The sequence below is a fragment of the Sitophilus oryzae genome, unplaced genomic scaffold (genome assembly GCF_002938485.1).
Source record: "Sitophilus oryzae breed Bouriz unplaced genomic scaffold, Soryzae_2.0 scaffold_41_pilon_pilon, whole genome shotgun sequence".
In the NCBI taxonomy this organism is placed as follows: Eukaryota; Metazoa; Arthropoda; class Insecta; order Coleoptera; family Curculionidae; genus Sitophilus; species Sitophilus oryzae.
The window spans coordinates 5,430,546-5,451,905 of NW_022146996.1; the positions used below are offsets into that span (position 1 = coordinate 5,430,546).

Here is a 21,360-nt window from a genome sequence, read left to right on the forward strand (position 1 = left end):
GGACGCCCCTGGCCCTATAAATGAATTGTAAAAGAATTATTTTTTATATTAAATATAATTTATCTCGTATATTTCTCTTCATTCATATATTATATAAAAAATGCCGATACAAGTTCAAATTCCTTTTTAAATTATAGTTAAAATTTTGTGGTCACTGGCAGTAACCCTCTTCATTCTATATATGAATTTCAAGATCCCCATTTAGAACATTACATTTCACCTATAAATATTAATAAGGTTACAAAAGCTTCGGACTGCATTCTTTGAATAACCTTTGCGGCGTCAGACTTGTCGCTTGTCGCTCAAATGCATTTGACCTGATCCAATTTTTGCATACAATTAAAATTATTATAACTTACTGCTTGTTCCCAAACACAATGCAATAATAAAAGTGCAAAGTAATTTAATTCAAGGTCTAGGTACAGCGGTTTAGTTCAGTTCGTTGATAACAAAAAATCTTTATTTTATTTAATAAATTACTTTGGGAATTCTAAATGATTTTGAATAATAGGATATACTTATGTTAGCATAGTATCGTCATATACTGTTACCAATAGGTAAAATCAACTACTATAAGGAACCCAGAACTGAAAAATATATCTTAGGTAATCCAGTGGTATTTAAATTGTATTTTTTTGTTATACAGCTTGAGTCTTAAATAAGTGCAAAATATTTTCAGAGATGATGGATATTCCGTAAAAGAAACAATTTCTCTTTGCCGACTTACAAATACATCCAAAATAGCCGGGTTATCTCACTGTAAAAATTAAAAATTAAATATTTTTTTACTTAAATTTTGAAAACCACCTGATTTTTTTCTTCCTCTAAATTTAAAGAACTACCTATGTTGCCGTAGAATCAAGATTATATATTTGTTAACTGGAAATTGAAAATTTCTCCAAAAATGTTTAGAAAAATACAATTTTTTTAAATAAAAAGTAAGGAGTATTTTTTTACTCCTTACGAGGCTAGGAGTAGAAATTCAAATATCACGTGTTTCTAGGGTAAAAATATGCCACTCTCAAAAATATTTGCACATATATAAGACTCTATTACGCTCTAGTCTTCGGATCGCTTTCAGGGTTGGGTAAAGCGAGTGTGTGGCCGAAAGAAATATATATTATATTTCAGAACTCTGCCTAAGGCTTAGCCCGATCCTGTCCTTTTTAAACCACATGCAAAATTCCAAACACACGTGCTTTAATTAAGGCTTGATTAAGGATTGCAGAGCTTCAGCATTTGCCATAAAATAGCGAGCAATTTGTTACATAACCATGTAAATTATATATCACTGTAATCACAAAACTTCTTTCTATTTCCGTATTGTAACGGAATTTTAAATTATGTCTTTATTTTCGAGAAAATTTAGTCCAAAAATAAGGAATATTTTGTTGATGTTTGACCATCAAAAATCAAAATCTTAAAAATAAAAGTTGTCTAAAAATGTGCTACAATACGGATATGGTATAATCCTTTATCTTTAATTTCTCTCTTCATTTGTGTAAAAATACCTAGCCAGTTTTACATAAAACGTTAAATGCCGAACGCTCATTTGGCTACTTTTTCGGACTAGTCAAATGGACTCTTAAGACACACTCTGTATTTCCGAAGAAGATTAGCTGCGGACTTACTATTATTATTAAGCGTTCATATTCTTCTTTGCTATGTTATGCCATTACCTTTTATAAAAGGGATAAAAAACACAAATCTATTTCCTAATCGTGATCTAACTTTATTAAAAAAAAATATAAAATAAAATTGTTCTATAAAGTTCAAGGTTGCAAATAATGTATTTCACGAAAGAATTAGGGTTTTTGTAAGCAATTCCATTAAAAATAGTATAAAAGTATTGAGATTTGAACTTTTTTCTGAAATCTGTGAAGATATTTTTACACAATATATGTCATTGCACCCTGAAAAGGAAATATATTTTGTACAGATTTTTTTTACCATTTATTTATACAGGATGAGACTTAAATAGGGCAAATATTTTAAGTGGTGGTTTATTTCTTCGTCTCAGGAAAACATCTATGAGATTTTTTTTGGCCAAAAAAATTGAAAATATATTGTTTTAATATTCAGTTAAAAAAACATAATATCTTCATAATATGACACCATAGGTAGTAGATTAAACTTCGGGAAATTATTACAACACAGAAAAAGTGGTTGCTAAAAGTTAAACAAAAATCTTTTTTTTTAATTTTCAAAGTGCGATAACTTTGCTATTTTGGACTTACTTGAGAACGGCTAACAGAAAATATATTTCTTTTGTCGAAATTTACCAGCTCTGAAAATAATTTCACTTATTTAAGACTTACCCTGTATATAATAAAACTTAGTATGAAAAAAACGCCATCGGAAATGGCATGGCAATAAAGATCGCTCTCATTTTATATATGTAAAATTAAATAGTAAATGTAACCGCTTGTAATATCCAAGCCAACATGACGCCGTTTTATTTTCGATCATCAGGTACTTACATTAGGTATAAATTAATATATTTAAAATTTAAAATAAAGATGTTATCGTGGAGACTATAATAACAAGAATAAAGAATTTATTGGGCAAGTCTACAGTAAGATTAGTCATGAGACATGACTAAAACATGACTACCCGTAGACACTCAGTGTTTCTACCTTCCGGCTTCGTCAATACGGGAGGAAATTTATTTTTTCTTATCCTCCCGTATTGACGAAGCCGGAAGGCAGAAACACTGAGTGTCTACGGGTAGTAATGTTTTAGTCATGTCTCATGACTAATCTTACTGTAGACTTGCTTTTTATTATAGTCTCCACGATAACATCTTTTGTTTATTGTTTTCTCTGGGCCAAGGTGATAGCGGCGAGGTGTGTTGGAACGCCTCCGCAGCGGTTTTTCGGTAGTAACGCTTCAAATTGTAAGCTACTGCCTAACCAGGCTGCAAATGGCTTCTTGTGCCTCGTTTGCTTCCCTTCTTTTTTTCAGGATCGCTAGTTCATAATTGCTGATTCCTCCCGTATTGACGAAGCCGGAAGGCAGAAACACTCAGTGTCTACGGGTAGTCATGTTTTAGTCATGTCTCATGACTAATCTTACTGTAGACTTGCCCAATAAATTCTTTCTTCTTTAAAATTTAAGACATGTAGAATTTTAAAATGTAATAGTATAATATAAGATGTTTTATTTAAAGCACAAAAAGTTAAAAAATATATACCGGGTGCGTCTCGAAAGTGGCTCACCCCTATAACTTTTTTATTTTTTCAGATAAAAAAACGAGATTTCGTATATGACATAAATTGGGTTTGATTGAGGTATTCAATTGTATTTGGTCACTTCCTGTTTCACCGGAAAAGCTACAACTTTTGATTTTTAAATGACACACCCTAGGTATTTTTTACTTCATTCATGACATATCATATGTGAACTTTTTCGCATATGGTTTATTTGAGATTGTAACATGCGGTTCATAACGACAATTTGACTCGAAATACCAAGTGTGTGGTAACAAATTGTTCGTAAAAAATGCTTTCCCCTAATATGCTAATGAGCCACTTTTGTTCCATTTGAAAAAAAATGAAATAGATTAAAAATACGAGTTGGACATCTTTTAACCGACCAGAACAAGACACGAAAAACATTAGACGATCAAATCTATTTTTCCAAATCTCTTTGATTAAAAATTATAACGAGTTTTTAACACAGCCATGATGCTCTAGATTGAAATTTAAAATACGATTTTTTTAAACGAAAATGTCAGAAGTCTTGAAATGTCATTCTATTCAGATTGTGTCATTTCCTATCGAATAAACTAAAAATATACCGAGGGTACCGTTTAAAAATCAAAAGTTGTAGTCATTTCCAGTGAAACAAGAAGTGAACAAAAACAATTGAATACGCCAATCAATCCTAATTTATGTCATATATTAACAGACCAAATCTCGTTTTTTTATCTGAAAAAAGAAACAAATTATAGGGGTGAGCCACTTTTGAAACGCACCCGGTATACAGGGTGAGTCTTAAGTGCATATATTTTTAGGGGTAGTATATTTCGACCCCAGAAACACGTCTAAGTCGAAGTTTTTTTAGCGAAAAAAACTTGAAAATTTTGAAGTTTTTTAATTTTCTGTTAAAAATCATATCTTGATAATATGGCAACATAGATTAGAGATTAAAATTACAAAAAAAGAAAACCGAGAAAAGATAGTGGTTCTCAAAATTTTAGAAAAAAATTGATTTTCGCTAAAATAACTCGGTTATTTTTTACTTATTTGAAAAACGGTAAACAGAAATATGTTTCTTTTATGCTTTTATGGAGATCTGAGATGGCCTGAAAATATTTGCACTTGTGACTCACCCTGTATAGTCCCAGTATAATCGGTACGGACATGTCGAAAATATGTTAGCAAGATCGACACTACAGAACATAGATACAATATGATCAAAAATAAAACAGTGCCAGATATGGCTTTGAAATGAATATCGCTGTCAATTTGTATGTAAAAATAAATGGAGAATGTCATCGATCATAATTTCCAAGCCAACTGCCGTTCTTTTATCGTTACGGTACTATCACAAAAATTTAAGCCTTTCCTAGATATGAATTTTGTTATATCAACATCAAGTAGTTCCCATCATCAGTTGTACCCTCTGTAGATCCTTTGTATATTCAGAATTTTCCGAGTTTTATCATAAACTTGTAGATCTTTTATGTACGATATATTTTTATATTTTCCTCAATATCAGGGTCAATTTTCCATTTTATGCAATAACCGGAAAAATACATTGCATACCAATCCTTTTTTTCTATACAATAATACAAAAACAATACATTGTTTCAAAAGACCCAACCATCAACCAACCGCATGGTTCACGGATATGACCTTCTAAACTTTAGCCATTATAAATTTGTAGCAATGCTTCAAAAAAAATACAATTCGCAATTCGATTGCTGCTGGTACTTCATCGTTTTAGTGTGGTACCGTTTGTTTATATGTGCGTCTCGTCTGTTGTTATCACCGGCGTAATATTTTATAATCCCTTCAATACGCTGATGTTGAGCGGAATGTGAGGATAGTTTAAGAGATAAATCTTTGGTAAATAAGACTAATTCGAAATATGCGGGTGTGTTTTAATAAAAATTCGTGCTTTGTTAATGTGAAATAGGTGTACTATATAGAAACAATAAAAGTGAAGTGTATTTGGTCATTAAATATTGTTATCGGCCCAAAATCGTGAAGAAAACAAGGCAGAATGAGTCAAACTCCTACAAAGGGGTGAGTAAAACTGTTTTTATTTTTGTTTTTAGACAGTTATACTGGGTGCGTCTCAAAAGTGGCTCGCCCTTACAACTTTTTTATTTTTTCAGATAAAAAAAACGAGATTTTGTATGTTAGTATATGACATAAATTAGGATTAATTGACATATTTAATTGTTTTTAATAACTTACTGTTTCATCGGAAATGACTACAACTTATGATTCTTAAATGGCACCCTCGGTATATTTCTACCTCGATTTCTACTTTATTGGTTAGGAACTGACGCTCTGAATAAAATGACTCCGATAGAATGACTCTTTTGATATTTAATAGAACTTTTGATATTTTCGCAAAAATAAATCGAATTTTAAATTTTAATCTAGAGTGCCATGGCTGTGTTAAAAACACTAATTTTTAATCAAGGTGCCTTGGAAAAATAGATTTGATCGTCTTATCCTGGCCGGTTAAAATATTCCCAAATCGTATTTTAAATCATATCTCAATTTCTTCAAATGGAACAAGGGTGGCTTATTAGCATATTTGGGAAAACCATTTTTTACGAATAATTTGGTACCACACGCTTGGTATTTCGAGTCAGATTGTCGTTATGAACCACATGTTACAATTTGAAATAAACCATATGCGAAAATGTCAAAAGTGATATGATATGTCATTCTATTCACAGAGTGTCATTTTCTATCGAATAATGTAAAAAAATACCATAATGTTAAAAAATACCATGGATGTCAATTAAAAATCAAAAGTTGTAGTCATTTCCGGTGAAACAGGAAGTGACCGGAAACAATTGAATACGTCAGTCAATCCTAATTTATGTCACACATACGAAATCTCATACAACTGAAAAAATAAAAAAATTATAGGATTGATCCACTTTTGAGACGCACCCGGTATACAACGTTTAATTTGAGACTGTTTTTTTTTTAATTACACTTATTTTTGAATTTTTACTTTTTTTTTAATTACAACTTATATACAACGTTTATTTCAAGAATAAAGTTTTTTTTAAAATTACAACTGATATAAGATTTAAGGTAAGGCCACACCATCGTAGGAAAAGCAAAACGGCAGATCAGCATGTGAATCTCCAGCAATTCTGTTGGCTGAACTTTTTCACGTATGAATTTTCGCGTATACAAAGCCATTATACCAAAAGTTAACTCAACTTGGCAAATGGCGTACTGTTGAAATGGCGTAACTTGACAGATATTTCATTTAAATCTTTCCTGTACTTTTTCATTATTTCTCTCGTGTGTTTATGTTTTGGTTTTACTCAGTTTGGCGTTTTTTCATCCGTTCTTTGCCTATTTAAGTATATAAAAGTTGACAGTATTGACACTATCTTTAGACGGTGGTATTGACCATAATTTCAGTGTTGTGTGGACGTGGACAGCTACAACTTTTACTGCCATTACGCCAATTCCCAGTTCTGCTTTTTCTACGATGCGATGGTGTGAACTTACCTTTAGGACAATCTACCTAAATAAATTGGTGCCAAATATGTAACAAAAGTCGAAAAGTTTCCTTAACAAATAATGTAAAAAAATAATTTTAATATCTCAAGCCAAGGCTGATTAATAAGTGTACTTAAGTTTTTTCTTAAGTGAATTTTTATCAAAGAAGGTTGTGAAAAAATAATAATTTTTTCTAAACCTTTTTTATTTAAAGTTTCATAATCTTGATATGCGATAAAAAAAATGTGGTAATATTTGTACTATTGTGGGCTACTTATCTTTGTTCAAATATTTATTACTGAGTTGGTTATTATTACGATTATTTAGACTTAAATTCGAAACATACATTTGTGTTATAATATAATTAAACTAGCGTGTACCCGCGACTCGTTCGCGTCGAATTAATCATTTGTAATGGTGATGATAAAGCAAATAAAGAATTTCCATTAACATACAAACTAGATAAAATTTTCTCACATTTATGTCAGCATGAGAAAAAACAATATGGCGATATTATTATATTTTGGCAGTTTAAGCAGAATCGTGGTTAATCAATTGCCCAACTTTTTGGAACACCCTGTATGTTTTTATAAAAAATTTCAAAATATGCAAAAAAAAACAAAATAAATTATGCGTGTCCAAGCGTTTTCCCGAAAGACTAACCGTTTTTTAAATAACAAATATTGTCATATTTGGGGGGCGTTTTCACCCTCTTGGAATTTGAGATTCGAAAAAACCCTCCTTATCGAACCTCTACACCCCACAGTCAATCCGTTTGCCAAAAATCAGCTATAAACGTCAAGCAGTTTAAGCAGAATCTTTATGAAACACCCTGTAAAATGTTAAGAAATATGTAAAACAGCAAAATAAAATATACGTGTTTAAGAGTTTTTCCGGAAAACTCACCGGTTTTTAAATAAAAAATAGTCTAATATTTGAGGGGTGGTTTCACCCCCTTAGAATTCGAGTTTCGAAAAATCCCTTCTTATCGAACCTCTACACCCTAAAGTGAATCCGTTTTCCAAAAATCAGCCTTTTACGTCAAGCGCTTTATAAGCAGGCTCGTGATTAATCAATGACCAGATTTTTCGAAACACCCTGTATACATTTTTAAATAATCTTAAAATATGTAAAAAAAAACAAAATAAAATATACGCGCTTAAACGTTTTTTCGGAAACTTGACCTTTTTTTAAATAAAAAATATTGTAATATTTGAAAGGTGGTTTCACCCCCTTGGAACTGGAATTTCGAAAAATCCCTTCTTATCGAACCTCTACACCCTAGAATCAACCTGTATGCCAAAATTGAGCTTCTTACGTTGAGTGGTTTGAGCAGGATCGTGATTAATCAGTGAGTCAGTCACTTAATGATTTTATATATTAGTAGGTATAGATTATTTGTTAATGGCTATAATAAAAATTAAATGTCAATTTAATAAAAAAATATTTATTATATCCCAGATATCTGGTCAAGGGATGGAACATGGAATAAGCCAGCATCTCACAGAAAAATTAGTTTTGGTTTGTGATACATTTCTTAATATGTTGTATGTATAATTATTCACAAATTATACATATATATGTTACAGTAAAAGTTGGAAATCAGTGATTGTTAACAATTACTAGTAAAAGCTCACATTCACTGATATGCTAAGACTACGCCAGTAAAAGTTCAACAGCTATTTTTGAAACCAACTTTTACTAGTGAATGTTAACATTCCCTGGACGATGGCAGTGACTTTGAAAGATTCAGTTAGCGTGGTTGCCACATGTTGTAAAATATATGGATAAATCAGGATAAGTTGAATAAAAGGCAACATAAGGATAATATTAAATTAGGCTAAACGTTGGCAACGTTGACAGACATCTCGTAAATTCGCTTTGTTTTTTGTGGTTATGTATAATTGTTTTGTTATCGTTATAAAAAGTGCTGTACAGTATATTCCCTACGGAAGAAATTTTCTGTGAAAAATTAAAGTAAACCAGGCACTCGCAAAAATGTAACAGTGCTTGTTTTTCATTTTTGCAATATAATGAAGTCATAAGAAAAGTTAAGTGTGCAAGAGAAAAAAATATTAAAGAACCTAGTAACTATGAACTTATTAAACGTTTTGATATGCTTGAAGTAGCGGGTTTGAAAAAACGAATAATTTCCAGTTGAAGAAAATTCGGGCATACCATTTTGTCCACGATGAAGAACTTTATTAAAAAAAACCTTGTACCAATAAGTAATCTTATGTTTATGAATGTTTTTTTAATTCTTTTGTACGCTTTAAAACGTTTACTATGGCTTTTAATATTTAGAAGGTTATGTCGTTATTTTCTATAATTTTTAATAAATAGACTAAAGAAGTAAATTGTAATTTTAAGATATGTGGATCAGCTTGAATATTGATGTGATCCAATATTCTTAAAAGTTTTATTTGTTCTAACTTCCACCAACATTCTTCGATCCCCTCCACACTCCGTCCTGTACAATAGAATAGCTTTTACTGGCGACCTTTAGTAAATGTTACTTTCACTAGTGAATGTTAGAAATTACTAGGAAAAGTCGACAAATCTCTTTAAAATACCACATTCCTGGTCCAATGCGTAATTGTTAGCATTTCCTAGTGAATGTTAACAATCACTGAATTTCCGACTTTCACTGTAACATATCAGGGGCGCATATACGGGAGGGGTAATGGGGGTAATTACCCCTCCCAGGAAGACATTTATAAATAAGATAAAATTCGGTATAAAATAAAATTGTCACAAAAAAGATTAATAGTAGGTACCATACAAAATAGAAAATCCAAAGAAATCCAAGTATATTCTGTTCCACAATAACCATACGTTTCAGCGAATATTTAATTGAACCCTTTATAGGGCAGTACTAATTATTTTCTAGTTTGATAAAATTGACTTCAAAAAATATATAAACTAGCACAAAGGGAGCATATCTTCTCAATAACCATTTTCAAAAAGTAAACAAATAAGGAAGTGGGGAGGGGTGGTCGATTTTTCAACCAGAGACTTTTAAAGCAAATAGATAATATGTAATGATCTAATGTATATAATGTATAAACTGTATGTATCATCCAATGTAAGAAAAAAGAGTTCATTTTGATTATCACTGTTAGCTCCCTACTCAAAAATATGCCCATATCAAGTAAATTAAATTTTGTTTTTCGAGAAATTTGCATCCTATGATAAATGATTGAAAATATACAGCATATGTAAACGATTTTAGAAAATATCATACGCGACGTAAATTTGGTGCACTAAATAAAAAGAAAAAAAGTCACAGATACATTTATTTCTATATTTTTAAATTGTTATCACACGAAATTTGCATAGAAAATACTTAGACGACAATTATTACGTATATGGCATACTCGAACTCAGTGTCACCAATGCTTACTGGTCGAATATTCAACCACTTACGTTAACTTTTCGCGCCAGTTCGGCCAACGTATAGATATGGTTGATTAAATGACCAAAGCGCGCATAGAAATAAGCATAGCAAATAAACTGGGCGATAATACACTTCCGCGCGACTGATTAGTGGGTAAATTAAAGTGGTTGATTTAGCGACCATCAACCTATAAAGGGTTAAATTTAGTATTTTATTTAAATATTGCTACTACCCCTCCCAGGCTCAATCTCTAGATGCGCCACTGTAATATATACACATATTATCTTGCATAGAATAAATTGTTTGTCCATAATAAAGGTTTCAGTTATATGCACAAACAGAGATATAAATCAAAATATCTTCAACATCTAACGCATTTCAAATACATCTGAAAGTCAACCTTAAAGGTCGTTTAAGGTCTCACAACAAGGTTCTTTCTGGAATCACTCAAGGAGGTTTGAAAGCCACATATGTCAAGGTCAAGCGAACTGCGCATGTGGAGGAGCCCAATCGGCTAATATCTCCTACTGTCTTATATACCGACGTCAGATTTCATCATTTTAATAATTATTTGTTACGTTACAAAAAACTCTTTAGAATCTTGAGTGCATACGGTATACAACTAGTAAACACTGTATCACACAATTCTATCAATATAAACCTGCGTGTATATCATATGTATATGTTAGAACTAGATAAACACTTAGGTTCACTTTAACATATTTTGTTCCTCATGTGTCTCCCTTGTAGAAACGTAATTTCATTTGGACGTGCTGTATGGGAACTATCTTTTGATTTTTAAATGGCACCCTCGACATATTTATACTTTATTCGATAGAAAATTACACTCTAAATAGAATGACATATCATATATCAACTTTTGAGATTTACACATATTCCTCTGAATTTTAAACTCATTTTAAAAAAACTCCCGGTTTGTCTATTTACTGTCTACATTTCGTTCGTTTATTAACAAAAAAAGTCTGTCATCTAACATTCATTTGATTGGATTTATATATTTAAAAAGTAAAAAATACCTGGACGTGATCAATTATAGTAGTAATTAATCAGATTAACTTAAATATGGAAAGTTCCTAAAGTACATAAATATTTACAAATATTATTCATTAAGTAGGTACAAAAATATCAAAGATATCAATTTCTCAAGTACCTAGATGAGCGGTAGTTTTAAGTATTTTTTTCTTATTTTTAAAACTATATAGTACCAAATAATGTCTATACTTTTATGGCGGATTCATTTCTTCAAAAAAAGTCTTCTGAGTATTTTTCCTCTTGCACTGTAAGAAAATCCTACCAAAAATAAAATAGCTATTTTTGGTAAACATCACTGTAGGTCAAATCTCCGTAAAAAGAAACAAAGAGCAGAGAATTATTTAAAATATAGTAGGTACCGTTGATTGAAAGAATTGTTTATATAGTACCCTTTATCTTTACTATGTTAGTATAGTATTTTTTATAGTACTCTTTTATACAGGGTGATTTTTAACCTATACGCATAAACTTGGGAAATTATTGCTGATGACAAATAATGACTAATAATGAAAAAAATGTTAGTAAAATATTTTTAGATTCTGAAATAATTTGAGTTTTTTTTTTTCAGAAAAATTTATCAACTTTATCAGTAAATGCACATTCAATTTAATGGAATTTACGTTTTTTGTTTTTATTTCAAATAGTTTGTTATCTCCGTAAATAAAAATATTTTACTAACTTTTTTTTTTCATTATTAGTCATTATTTGTCATCAGCAATAATTTCCCAACTTTATGCGTATAGGTTAAAAATCACCCTGTATAAGAATATATAAATAAAGATAGTACTAAATACTCCAAATACTGGGATATACTAAAGGTCCAGGTTATATTTTATTTCTAGTTTTATATTTTATAAAAATTAAAACAAAAATATTAAAACATTCACGTTATTTTGAAACTTTGTCTCAAAATGATATGGAGTATTTTTATAAGATTATTGTTGGGGGTTTGAAACTTTGGTGTTACAACATCAAAATAAAATACTAATTCACTTCAATATGGTTTTTATCACATTTTTAATCATCTGCTGATGATACTAACATGGTTAGCGAAACAGTTTTCGTCCAGTTGACTAAAAAAGTAAATTGTTTTGGTGTATTGTAGTGAATTAGTGTCTTAATTTGTTATTTTTATAAGGCTATAAAACATATCCTTTCTTTGGTAAAATACCTTGTCATATACTGATAAAAATAATACCTACAGAATAATTTTTTTGCCAGTCCATTCTATTTAAAGTACTGCCTAAAAGAGTAGCTAACGTAAGAGAATTAACTGTAGTAATAAATATATTATTAATTAGTTCAGTATATGCCAACGTCACTCAATATTTGTTATTACACATTGCACTACTTATTTTAAGTGCGCTGTGATTTTATATATTAATTATAGTAATTAATGTTATTAATTTGAAGTTTTTTATTTAAAGTTTGATAATCTGAGTCTATGATAAGAATGATACTTGATGCACTATTTTTAACTCCAAACGTTATGGTTTATATAATATTATATAGTCTATAGACCAGACCGTATTGCTTGAATTTAACTCAAGTGAAAAATCTTTTAATCAATTTTTTTTAAATATTTATTTTTAATTGTTATTTCTTTTCTTCGGTTTCATTATCATCATCATTTTCAGCTTATTCAACCATTTCCAATTAAGGGGTGTAGCCTTCCTCACATACTCTCTTTGTAGTTGGGCCCATTGTTGTCTATTGTTGGCTATGCGGGCCCAACTTATCCCTGCTAATTTCTTAATATCATGGTCCCATCTCAGGTTTGGTCTTCTTCTAGGTCTCTTAATTCCTCGTGGGTACCATGCTGTAATTTTTGCGGTCCATCTGTTGTCCATCCTTCTTGCCAGGTGTCCTGCCCATTGCCTATTACCTGGGTCTTTTGTCTTATCCCGATCCACTCTATTCTTTTACGGTCTCGCGTTGTGCGACCTGCTGTTGCGTTATAATATTCGTTTTAACCAAGCTTAGCGTTTAAGTAGCATTCTAGATTTAAATATATTCCACAAGTACTCTATGCTAACTTAATTTTTCTGTTGTTTTCTGATAGTAGAGATCCCGGGCTATGTATTAGTTGTCCCAAATATACAGGGTGGCGCACCTCATTCGCCTCGGTTGATTATACGAAAACGGAAAGATGTAGAAACAAAATTTTTTATGGGTATATGTAGAGAGGCAATGTGCATAATTTAAAATTATTTTCAAATGTACAGGGTGTGTCAGAACTAAGATCCATACCAAAGTTATATTTTTTCTTATGGAACACCCGGTATTTTATTTCATTTTTGGATTCTTGGGCATAAAATAAGGCATTTATTATAAGAGTTTAATATGTTTAAAAGCTTTGGTTTTTAAGATATTTAAAGGTATTTAAATATGCATGCTATAATAAAAAAGTTTGCCAACACCTTGTACATTACTTTTCAGAATTAATTCTGGTGCTGACACACTATGTATATATTAAAATAAACCGAAGCAGATTTAAATGCTCTTTCAAACTATATTAGGGTTTCCTATACCAATCTGGCTCCGATTTTGAATAAAAAGCGATTTTTCAATAGAATTGTAATCAATGACAATTTTCTAGTGACATTTAGTAGCTATTTTCAAAATCAGCATTAGTTTATGGCCTTTATTTAAATTTATAACAGGTTACTTTTATTTAATTTACCTACAATAAGGTTTAATAAGTAAGTATGTATTATTTTATCAAGAAAAGTGAAGCAGTAGGTATCTGCTCGCGATGGCAAGGTACGGATGGCGAAGGAATGGATATGTTACTAGTGATTTTTTTATGAAGTAAATTGCTTGGTTGTCCTGAAGGGTTTATGCTCAAAGATATCTAAATAGGAATTTTCCTGACAAGCGTTCATTTGAAAAACCACTTTTCCTATTTCGCAGAGCTGATAGTGTGGTATATGAAAAAACTTTTAGACAGAAACATGTCGTTCGAAGTGAAGAAAATGAATTTGCCTTAATCGGTTCTTTTATAGAAAATCCAATATATATATGCAAGTCATCGTAATATAAATCAAAGAACTACTTGTTCGTTTTTCTTGATAAAATAATAAATACTTACTTATTGAACTGCTGTAGGTAAATTAAATTAAAGTAAAATGTTACAAATTTAAATAAAATCTATAAACTAATGTCGAGTTTGAAAATAACTAATAACTGTCACTAGCAAATTGCCATGGCAACACCCGCCATCTTGATTGCAATTTTATTGAAAAATCGCTTTTTATTCAAAATCTGAGACAGATTTGGTATAATAATAATAATTTGAATTTTTTTTTATATTTTAAATAATATAGTTTGAAAGAGCATTTAAAATGTGCTCCAACTTATTTTAAAATATACATGGTGTTGCATTTGAAATAACGAAGTTTTTATGTAAAATAAATATTCAAAATAGACCAGCAATGTTTGATATCCCTGTATACATTTTTTGAAGCAATCAAGTTTTTTAGTAAAACTTATTTCTCTGGCTTAAAAGTCAGCACAAGAATTAATTCTGGAAAGTAATGTACAGGGTGTTGAGACACTTTTTAATTATAGCATGCATATTTAAATATCTTTAAATATCTCAAAAACCAAAGCTTTTAAACATATTAAACCCTTATAATAAATGCCTTATTTTATGTTCAAGAATCCAAAAATGAAATAAAATACCGGGTGTTCCATAAGAAAATGTATAACTTTGGTATGGATCTTTGTTCTGACACATCCTGTACATTTCAAAATAATTTTAAAATATGCACATTGTCTTCCCACATATACCCATAAAATATTTTGTTTCTACATCTTTCCGTTTTCGTATAATCACCCGAGGCGAATGAGGTGCGCCACCTTGTATGTTCTTCTATTATTTCCAGTGTTTTCCAGTGTATTTAATGTCTTTTCTGTCTACTAGTTCGTTGTACATTTTTGCTAAATTGATTTTGAGACCTACTCTACTGCTGGCTGTATTTAATTAGTTAACTTGTAGTTGTAGTTGTTCAGGACTATTAGCAATCAGGCCTATGTCATCAGCGAATCTTAGATGGTGAAGATATTCTCCATCTATTTTTAATCCTTTGTCGGCCCAGTTCAGTTGATGGAAGATTTCTTCCAGTGTTGCTGTCAAAGACATTATAAAGATAGACCGAACATCTCATTCATAAATACTCGTTGGTAGTGTATCAAACTCTGGAGTTCTTTTATACTCTTGCTTTGGCTTCTTGGTATATATTGACGAGTTTCTATATACTATAGGCCTGTCAATACCTTATTTCAATAGGGCTCCTATTAGTGCCTTAGGATATAATGGCCAGTGGCGTATCGTTTTTTGGAACGAATTTAATTAGTAAAGTAAAAGTAAAGTAATTAGTAAAATTTTTACTCCATATTAATATACTACATTAACACTTTTTCGTCAGATGAGTTTTGTTATAAGGTCTAATATAATAATACAATTAATATCCCACATATAGTTATGTTGAAACGTTAGTAATTTTCGAAAATCACTCCAACGTCGATTTTCAATTTAAACTTTCAGTTATTTCTATATAAACTTTCAGTTACTTTTGAATATTTACAGGGTGACTCAGGTTTCCGAAACAGTTCTATATTAGGTTTGTGGTTGGTGACTCTTCTTTCAATTTTTTTCAGAATATGTAGGCATTTAGGCACATTTTAGACATTTTTGTAAACATAGGTGGCCGAAATATATTTTCAAACCAAAGTTGTAGATTTGCCATTAAATTTCCATTCCAGAAATACCTAGGGTTGCCACTTGCCCTTTTTTGAATAGGACAGTCCTTTTTAGAATAACTTGTCCTTTTGACTTTTTTGACTTAAAAGTCATTTTTATTTACGTATTTTCCTGAGAAAATTACCTACAGCAAACAGAAATATTCTTTTCGCCCAAATTTAATTAGGAATGTTATAAAACTTAACTTATAAATACATTTTTCTTGTTTAGAATAGGCAACATTATTTAGAACTTCCTGTTTAATCTCAAATGATAGTTAAGGTTTTAGTTTTACCTTTTTTATCTTAAAAGAACTTTCAAAATTAATACCTAATTAGTAACGATTTAGTTAGTTCGCAATCGATAGCTTCCTGTGAAGTACTGTATAATAGTTGTTTAATCTTGTATTATTAATAACTTCCTATACCTAAAATCAATATTTAATGAGAAAATTGTGTTTTTTTTTGAAAATATAAGACAAGATTTTACTTTGAAAATATAAGACAAATCCATTAATTTTAAAGGTAGCTTCATCAGATAATCAAATTTTAGTTAAATGTCCTAATCTTCATGAACTGTATTAAGCATATGTATTGCGGTTTGAATCACCCTGTATGTTGACAAAAAATATTTTGAAAATGTGCGTTACAATGGCCCCCATCTTATGTAAAAAATTGAAATAAAAATCACAAACCAAAAACGTAATAGGTAAAAAGCTTTTTTGGAGGCCTGGGTCGCTCTCTATATAGGTATGTATAAAACTAGTAGCCTAAGAATTATTTACAGTTCGTCCCATTCTAAAAAAACACACCGTACAAATAACTCTAGGAAGATGTATTTGTACGGTGGTAAAAAATTGTCTAAACAAGGCCGAAGGGCCAGATATAATAAAGCAATAAAATGTAAAAAAGGTCAGGTAAACACCTTTGTTTATTTATTGAGCAAAATTCCTTTAGAATATCGTATATAATGACCAAAATAGGACGCAATTTTAAGAAAAAAATGTCACTTTCTGGCTTATAATAAAGTTTCAAATGTAACGTTTATATTCAAATTTGTTATGATCTACAACAGTTAAGTAGTAATTGAGACGAATTATAATTCAATTACTGGCTACTACGTTCTTGTTTTAATAGATCAAAATTCAACAAATATAATTAGAAATTATTTTAATTGTGAGAGGCTCCCTTGTGGGACGCCTATGTACGATTACGGCGCGGCGGAAACAATACCTACTTGTGAAAAGACAAATTCGGGTAATTTGAGTTTATTTATCCACACATTTGACACTGTCGTACCATATTGAAAATTCGCAGATTCAAAAGTACATTAAACAAAAACAAAAACTACTGAAAAACACTGAAAATTCCACTTCGCATTTGATTCCGACTTCAAACACACCGTAAGCTAAACGTAGTACGCTATAACGGACCATGGGCCGTCGCGAGGGGTGGTGGGGCGGACGGCTCATTTCATTCTGCTAGATTAGCAGCGACGTTGCCAATAGTTCTAGATGTTTCAGCACATTAAACAGTAAACATGTCTTTTAATAGTAACGCATATATCCTCTGGTTAATAACATATTATTACGCATGCTTCTTTAAAAATAAACTATTAATTTAATTAAGAAATTGAGATTTATTGATATCCGGTGAAGGTTTTAAAGTCACCTTTTCTGCAAATCAAACTAAGTAGATAGGCACAAATTTGATATGTGGCAATGTCGCCTTCTCTATCTCCATTGATTTTTACAGTACGTAATCAACCTCCGAATGTTTGATCGGGTTAAAATGCATAATGTGATATCTGTTCTTCCTAAATCTATGGTTGCTGTAAACAGCCTTGGGGATATCGCGTCTTTCTGTCGTACTCCTTTGCAAGTTGGAAACTCTGGAGTTCTTTTATACTCTTGCTTTGGCTTCTTGGTATATATTGACGAGAGTTTCTATATACCTGTCAATACCTTATTTCAATAGGGCTCCTATTAGTGCCTTAGGATATATTGAGTCGGCTAGTGGAAGTTCGTATTCTTTTGTTCGGCTGTTAGTTTCTCTTAGTGTATGTATGTGATCAATCGTGCTGAAGCCGCTTTTAAAGCCAACTTGTTCTCGTGGTTGTGCAGCGTCTAGCGTGTTTTGTATTCTGTTTATTTTTTATAATACATATATTACATAAAAATGATAAATTATTTTAGACCGACCGGACCGTTTGAACAATTACGTTAATCATAATAATAAAAATATTATTCTTGTATATTAAAATGAAAAATGAATTTCACACTGAAAGATCTATTAAAATAATTACCAAAAAATATGGCTATTATAAAAAATAATAAACTAATTACCTAAATTGATATATTACATCCGCAATAGAAAAAGAATTAATATTATACGATCAAATGAAAATAATGATTAGGAAAATACTTATTAATGATTTTTTTTATTTTTGGTTAAAAAAATATTTTACCAATGTAGATTAATTTCTTACATCAGTAATTTTTTGAAGGGAAATGTAAGTAATAATTAGTATGTAACAAAGAACTTGTTTTTCAGCTTGTCTTCTAATGATAAAAAGCAGAATTCTTTATATTTATGAAACCAAAAATAGTTTCAAAAAATATTAGAAATGCAAACAAATACTGCAGTGTTTAGAAAACAGTTCCTGAGAGTATTTTTGAAAATATCCTCTGCAATATTTATCCCACTTTTTATAGGTATTTTTCATGGAAACAATATACTTAAAGTTACTAAACGTATTAGTACGGTTATAAATTTGTTATGATATTAAATATTGGTATGTGATTTTTTCTTGAATGACTCTTATCATAATATTGTCACTCCTTATGTGGCGTCCTCTTGACATGCACTTGTGACGTGTGTTTTCCAAAACGGTACTACCGTATGATCGAAAAAAACGGTGTCCAGTTGGCTTGGAAATGAACATCAATGACATTCCCCATGTAATTTTACATATAAAATGACAGCGATCTTCATTTCATAACCATCGCGCTGACGCCGTTTTTTTTTCTATTATATTGTATATTTGAAAGGTGTATTAGATAAAAATATTTGTATTCGGAAGTTGTTTTACAAGAATCTGTTGAAGGCGTGGAAATGGGAGTCAAGGTTAATGAAGTGTGGATTAACAATATCCGCTACGCCAACGATACCAAAGATTGCAGAACAACGATACGGTCTTAATCGCTGATAATATAATATACACGATCTACAATAACTGGTCTACAAGGTAGGATAACAGAACAAAGCAATGGGTTTAAACATTAACAGTAAAAAAATAAAATTTATGATAGTATCCTGAAACCCATAATATGTTTAAAAACTCCATTATGACATTTAATAGAAGACACATAGAAAAAGCAGATAAATTTAACTACTTGGGCATATGGGCATCTACATCTCTTCAAAGATTTGACATCAGACAAGGAAATTTTATTTTTAAAGCCCGACCTGCTTTCTTGACATTTTGAACAGTACTTGTCTGTTCCGATTGTGACCAAAACATGATGAGATTAAAATTTATTAAATGCTACGTGTGGTTGGTGCTACTTTATGGTATGGAACGTTGGACATTGAAAGCAACTCTCATTAACATACTAGAGGTTTTCGACATACGGCTATATCGCAAAATCTTTAAGATACTTTGGACTGCTAGGCTATAATTGCTAGGCTATAAGGCATATGTAGAAATTTTAAGACGTGTTAACAAACAACGTGAATTTTTTGAATTGACTAAAATGAAACAAAACGCATACATGGGGCATATAATGCCGAAACACAAAATATCAATGTTTACATCTGTTGATTGCAGTCAAGACCAGTAGTCGATTTTGGTATTCTCGTCGTTCGAATCGTTTTCTGGATAAGCACATATTGGCAGCATCGCAATTTCTCACATATCTGATAGTTTACTGATAGTCAAATGTGGATAAAACGATGAAAAATGTCAATGTTACGTTAATTTCATAACTTATTGCTGAGTTATACCAACCTATTTTTCTATGGATATGTCATTTTTCTTATTATACAAGGGAAATGTTGAAGACCCTTCTCAGCATTTTCGATGTTTTGAACAACATTTATACCTGCTAATACTAAGTTGTAAATTATCAATTACTTATTGAGGAATTTATAAAAGAAATAGTTTTCATTAGAGAGCAAGAGAATGCACAAAAACACAATTTTTTCCACTAGTAGATATAAAAAGCATTCTTACTGACAGTCCGACAAGCAAAACGATCCTTTAAGGTAGCCATTTTCAAATCGCTTAGAGCAAGGGGTAAAGACGCGCTAAGCGCGTCAGGTGTGATTACCCAAATCGGTAGTTAAGTGCGCGCTAAGCGAAAATTAACGTCATATATACGCTGAGCGTCTAAAAGCGCTTAGCTTTTTCCAAGTTTATCTACTACGACCTTTCCAGATCTATTGTGGTCCTTTTCTGATCCTTAGGTTACTTTCTCCAGTCCTATCCTTTTCACAAAGTCTAGAATCTTGGAGACTTAACCCCCACCCCCATGTACCTGCATAAAATACCGATACGCTCGTACAGCAGTAGATTCACTTACCGTTGAGCCACGGCCGACTGCTTTTTTTTTATTAAACTATTAACATTTTAAGAAAAGTAAATACAAATCCAAAATCAGTTTTTTAATAGTGACCGATGTTTGCTTCTTACTTTTAACCTTACCCATCACAGAAACTGACATGTAACAGATTCATTTAAAATTGAAGAAAATCATCTTACTATATCAGAAAAGCGATTCCTGCAGCTTTCAACCCCGTACTATTATCCCCAATAAAACGAGCGCATGCTTACCAAGTCGTTACAGACGGCCTTCACTCATCATCCCTCTGTCAGTGCGCTGAAAATTCCTGAAATCTGAAACTCGGTCTCTCGCCGCGAGTGAAAAACGGTGAAAAGTGCAAGGAAGCGGTCCCATGAGAGGCGGGAAAACCGGCGAATCGATACAGCGTCATTTTCCGAATTATGTCGCTGTCAGCCTCGAGCACGCCAAGGTAGTTAATTTGTTTTTCCCGATTTTCTTTTTGGTGTTTATGTTTATAGGTTATGTTTAATTGAGAATAATAACAGAGAAGTTTGCCGGTAAAATAAATAGATATGTTTCCGGGATTATTCCGGATATTGAAACAAATCAATTTAAAATTATTTATTCTCGGTCGATTTTTAACCCTTTGATATTTTATTTCAAAGGAGGTGTATGTATTTATTATAAATAAAAATTGGTTAATAAAGTTTAATTAGAAAATATTTAATAAAATTATCAGGATTCGTGATTTAAATCGGCGATGTTAATAAACTCATTATTTTTTTAAATCATTAATTTGAATCCAAATATATACAGGGTGTACCAGAAATAAGTACAAGTATTTTAAGGGGTGGTATATCTCGATAAAACAAACATATTTTTTCTTTGTCGTTTT

At 31.0% G+C, this 21,360-nt stretch overlaps 1 protein-coding gene across 2 annotated transcripts in view; it reads left to right on the top strand.

Moving 5' to 3' along the window:
- The first annotated feature begins 4,950 nt into the window (after positions 1 to 4,950).
- The window catches only part of LOC115885666 (ancylostoma secreted protein-like), a 63,875-nt gene continuing 47,465 nt past the window's right edge, over positions 4,951 to 21,360 (top strand). Inside the window, exon 1 of one of the 2 annotated variants that reach the window (XM_030904645.1) lies at positions 4,951 to 5,252. In XM_030904645.1, coding sequence (XP_030760505.1) covers positions 5,230 to 5,252 — 23 coding nt within the window. In that variant the 5' untranslated portion in view covers positions 4,951 to 5,229. Of the gene's footprint in view, positions 5,253 to 20,890; positions 20,935 to 21,360 lie in introns of those variants that run through there. The other variant, XM_030904644.1, reaches the window with a different exon arrangement.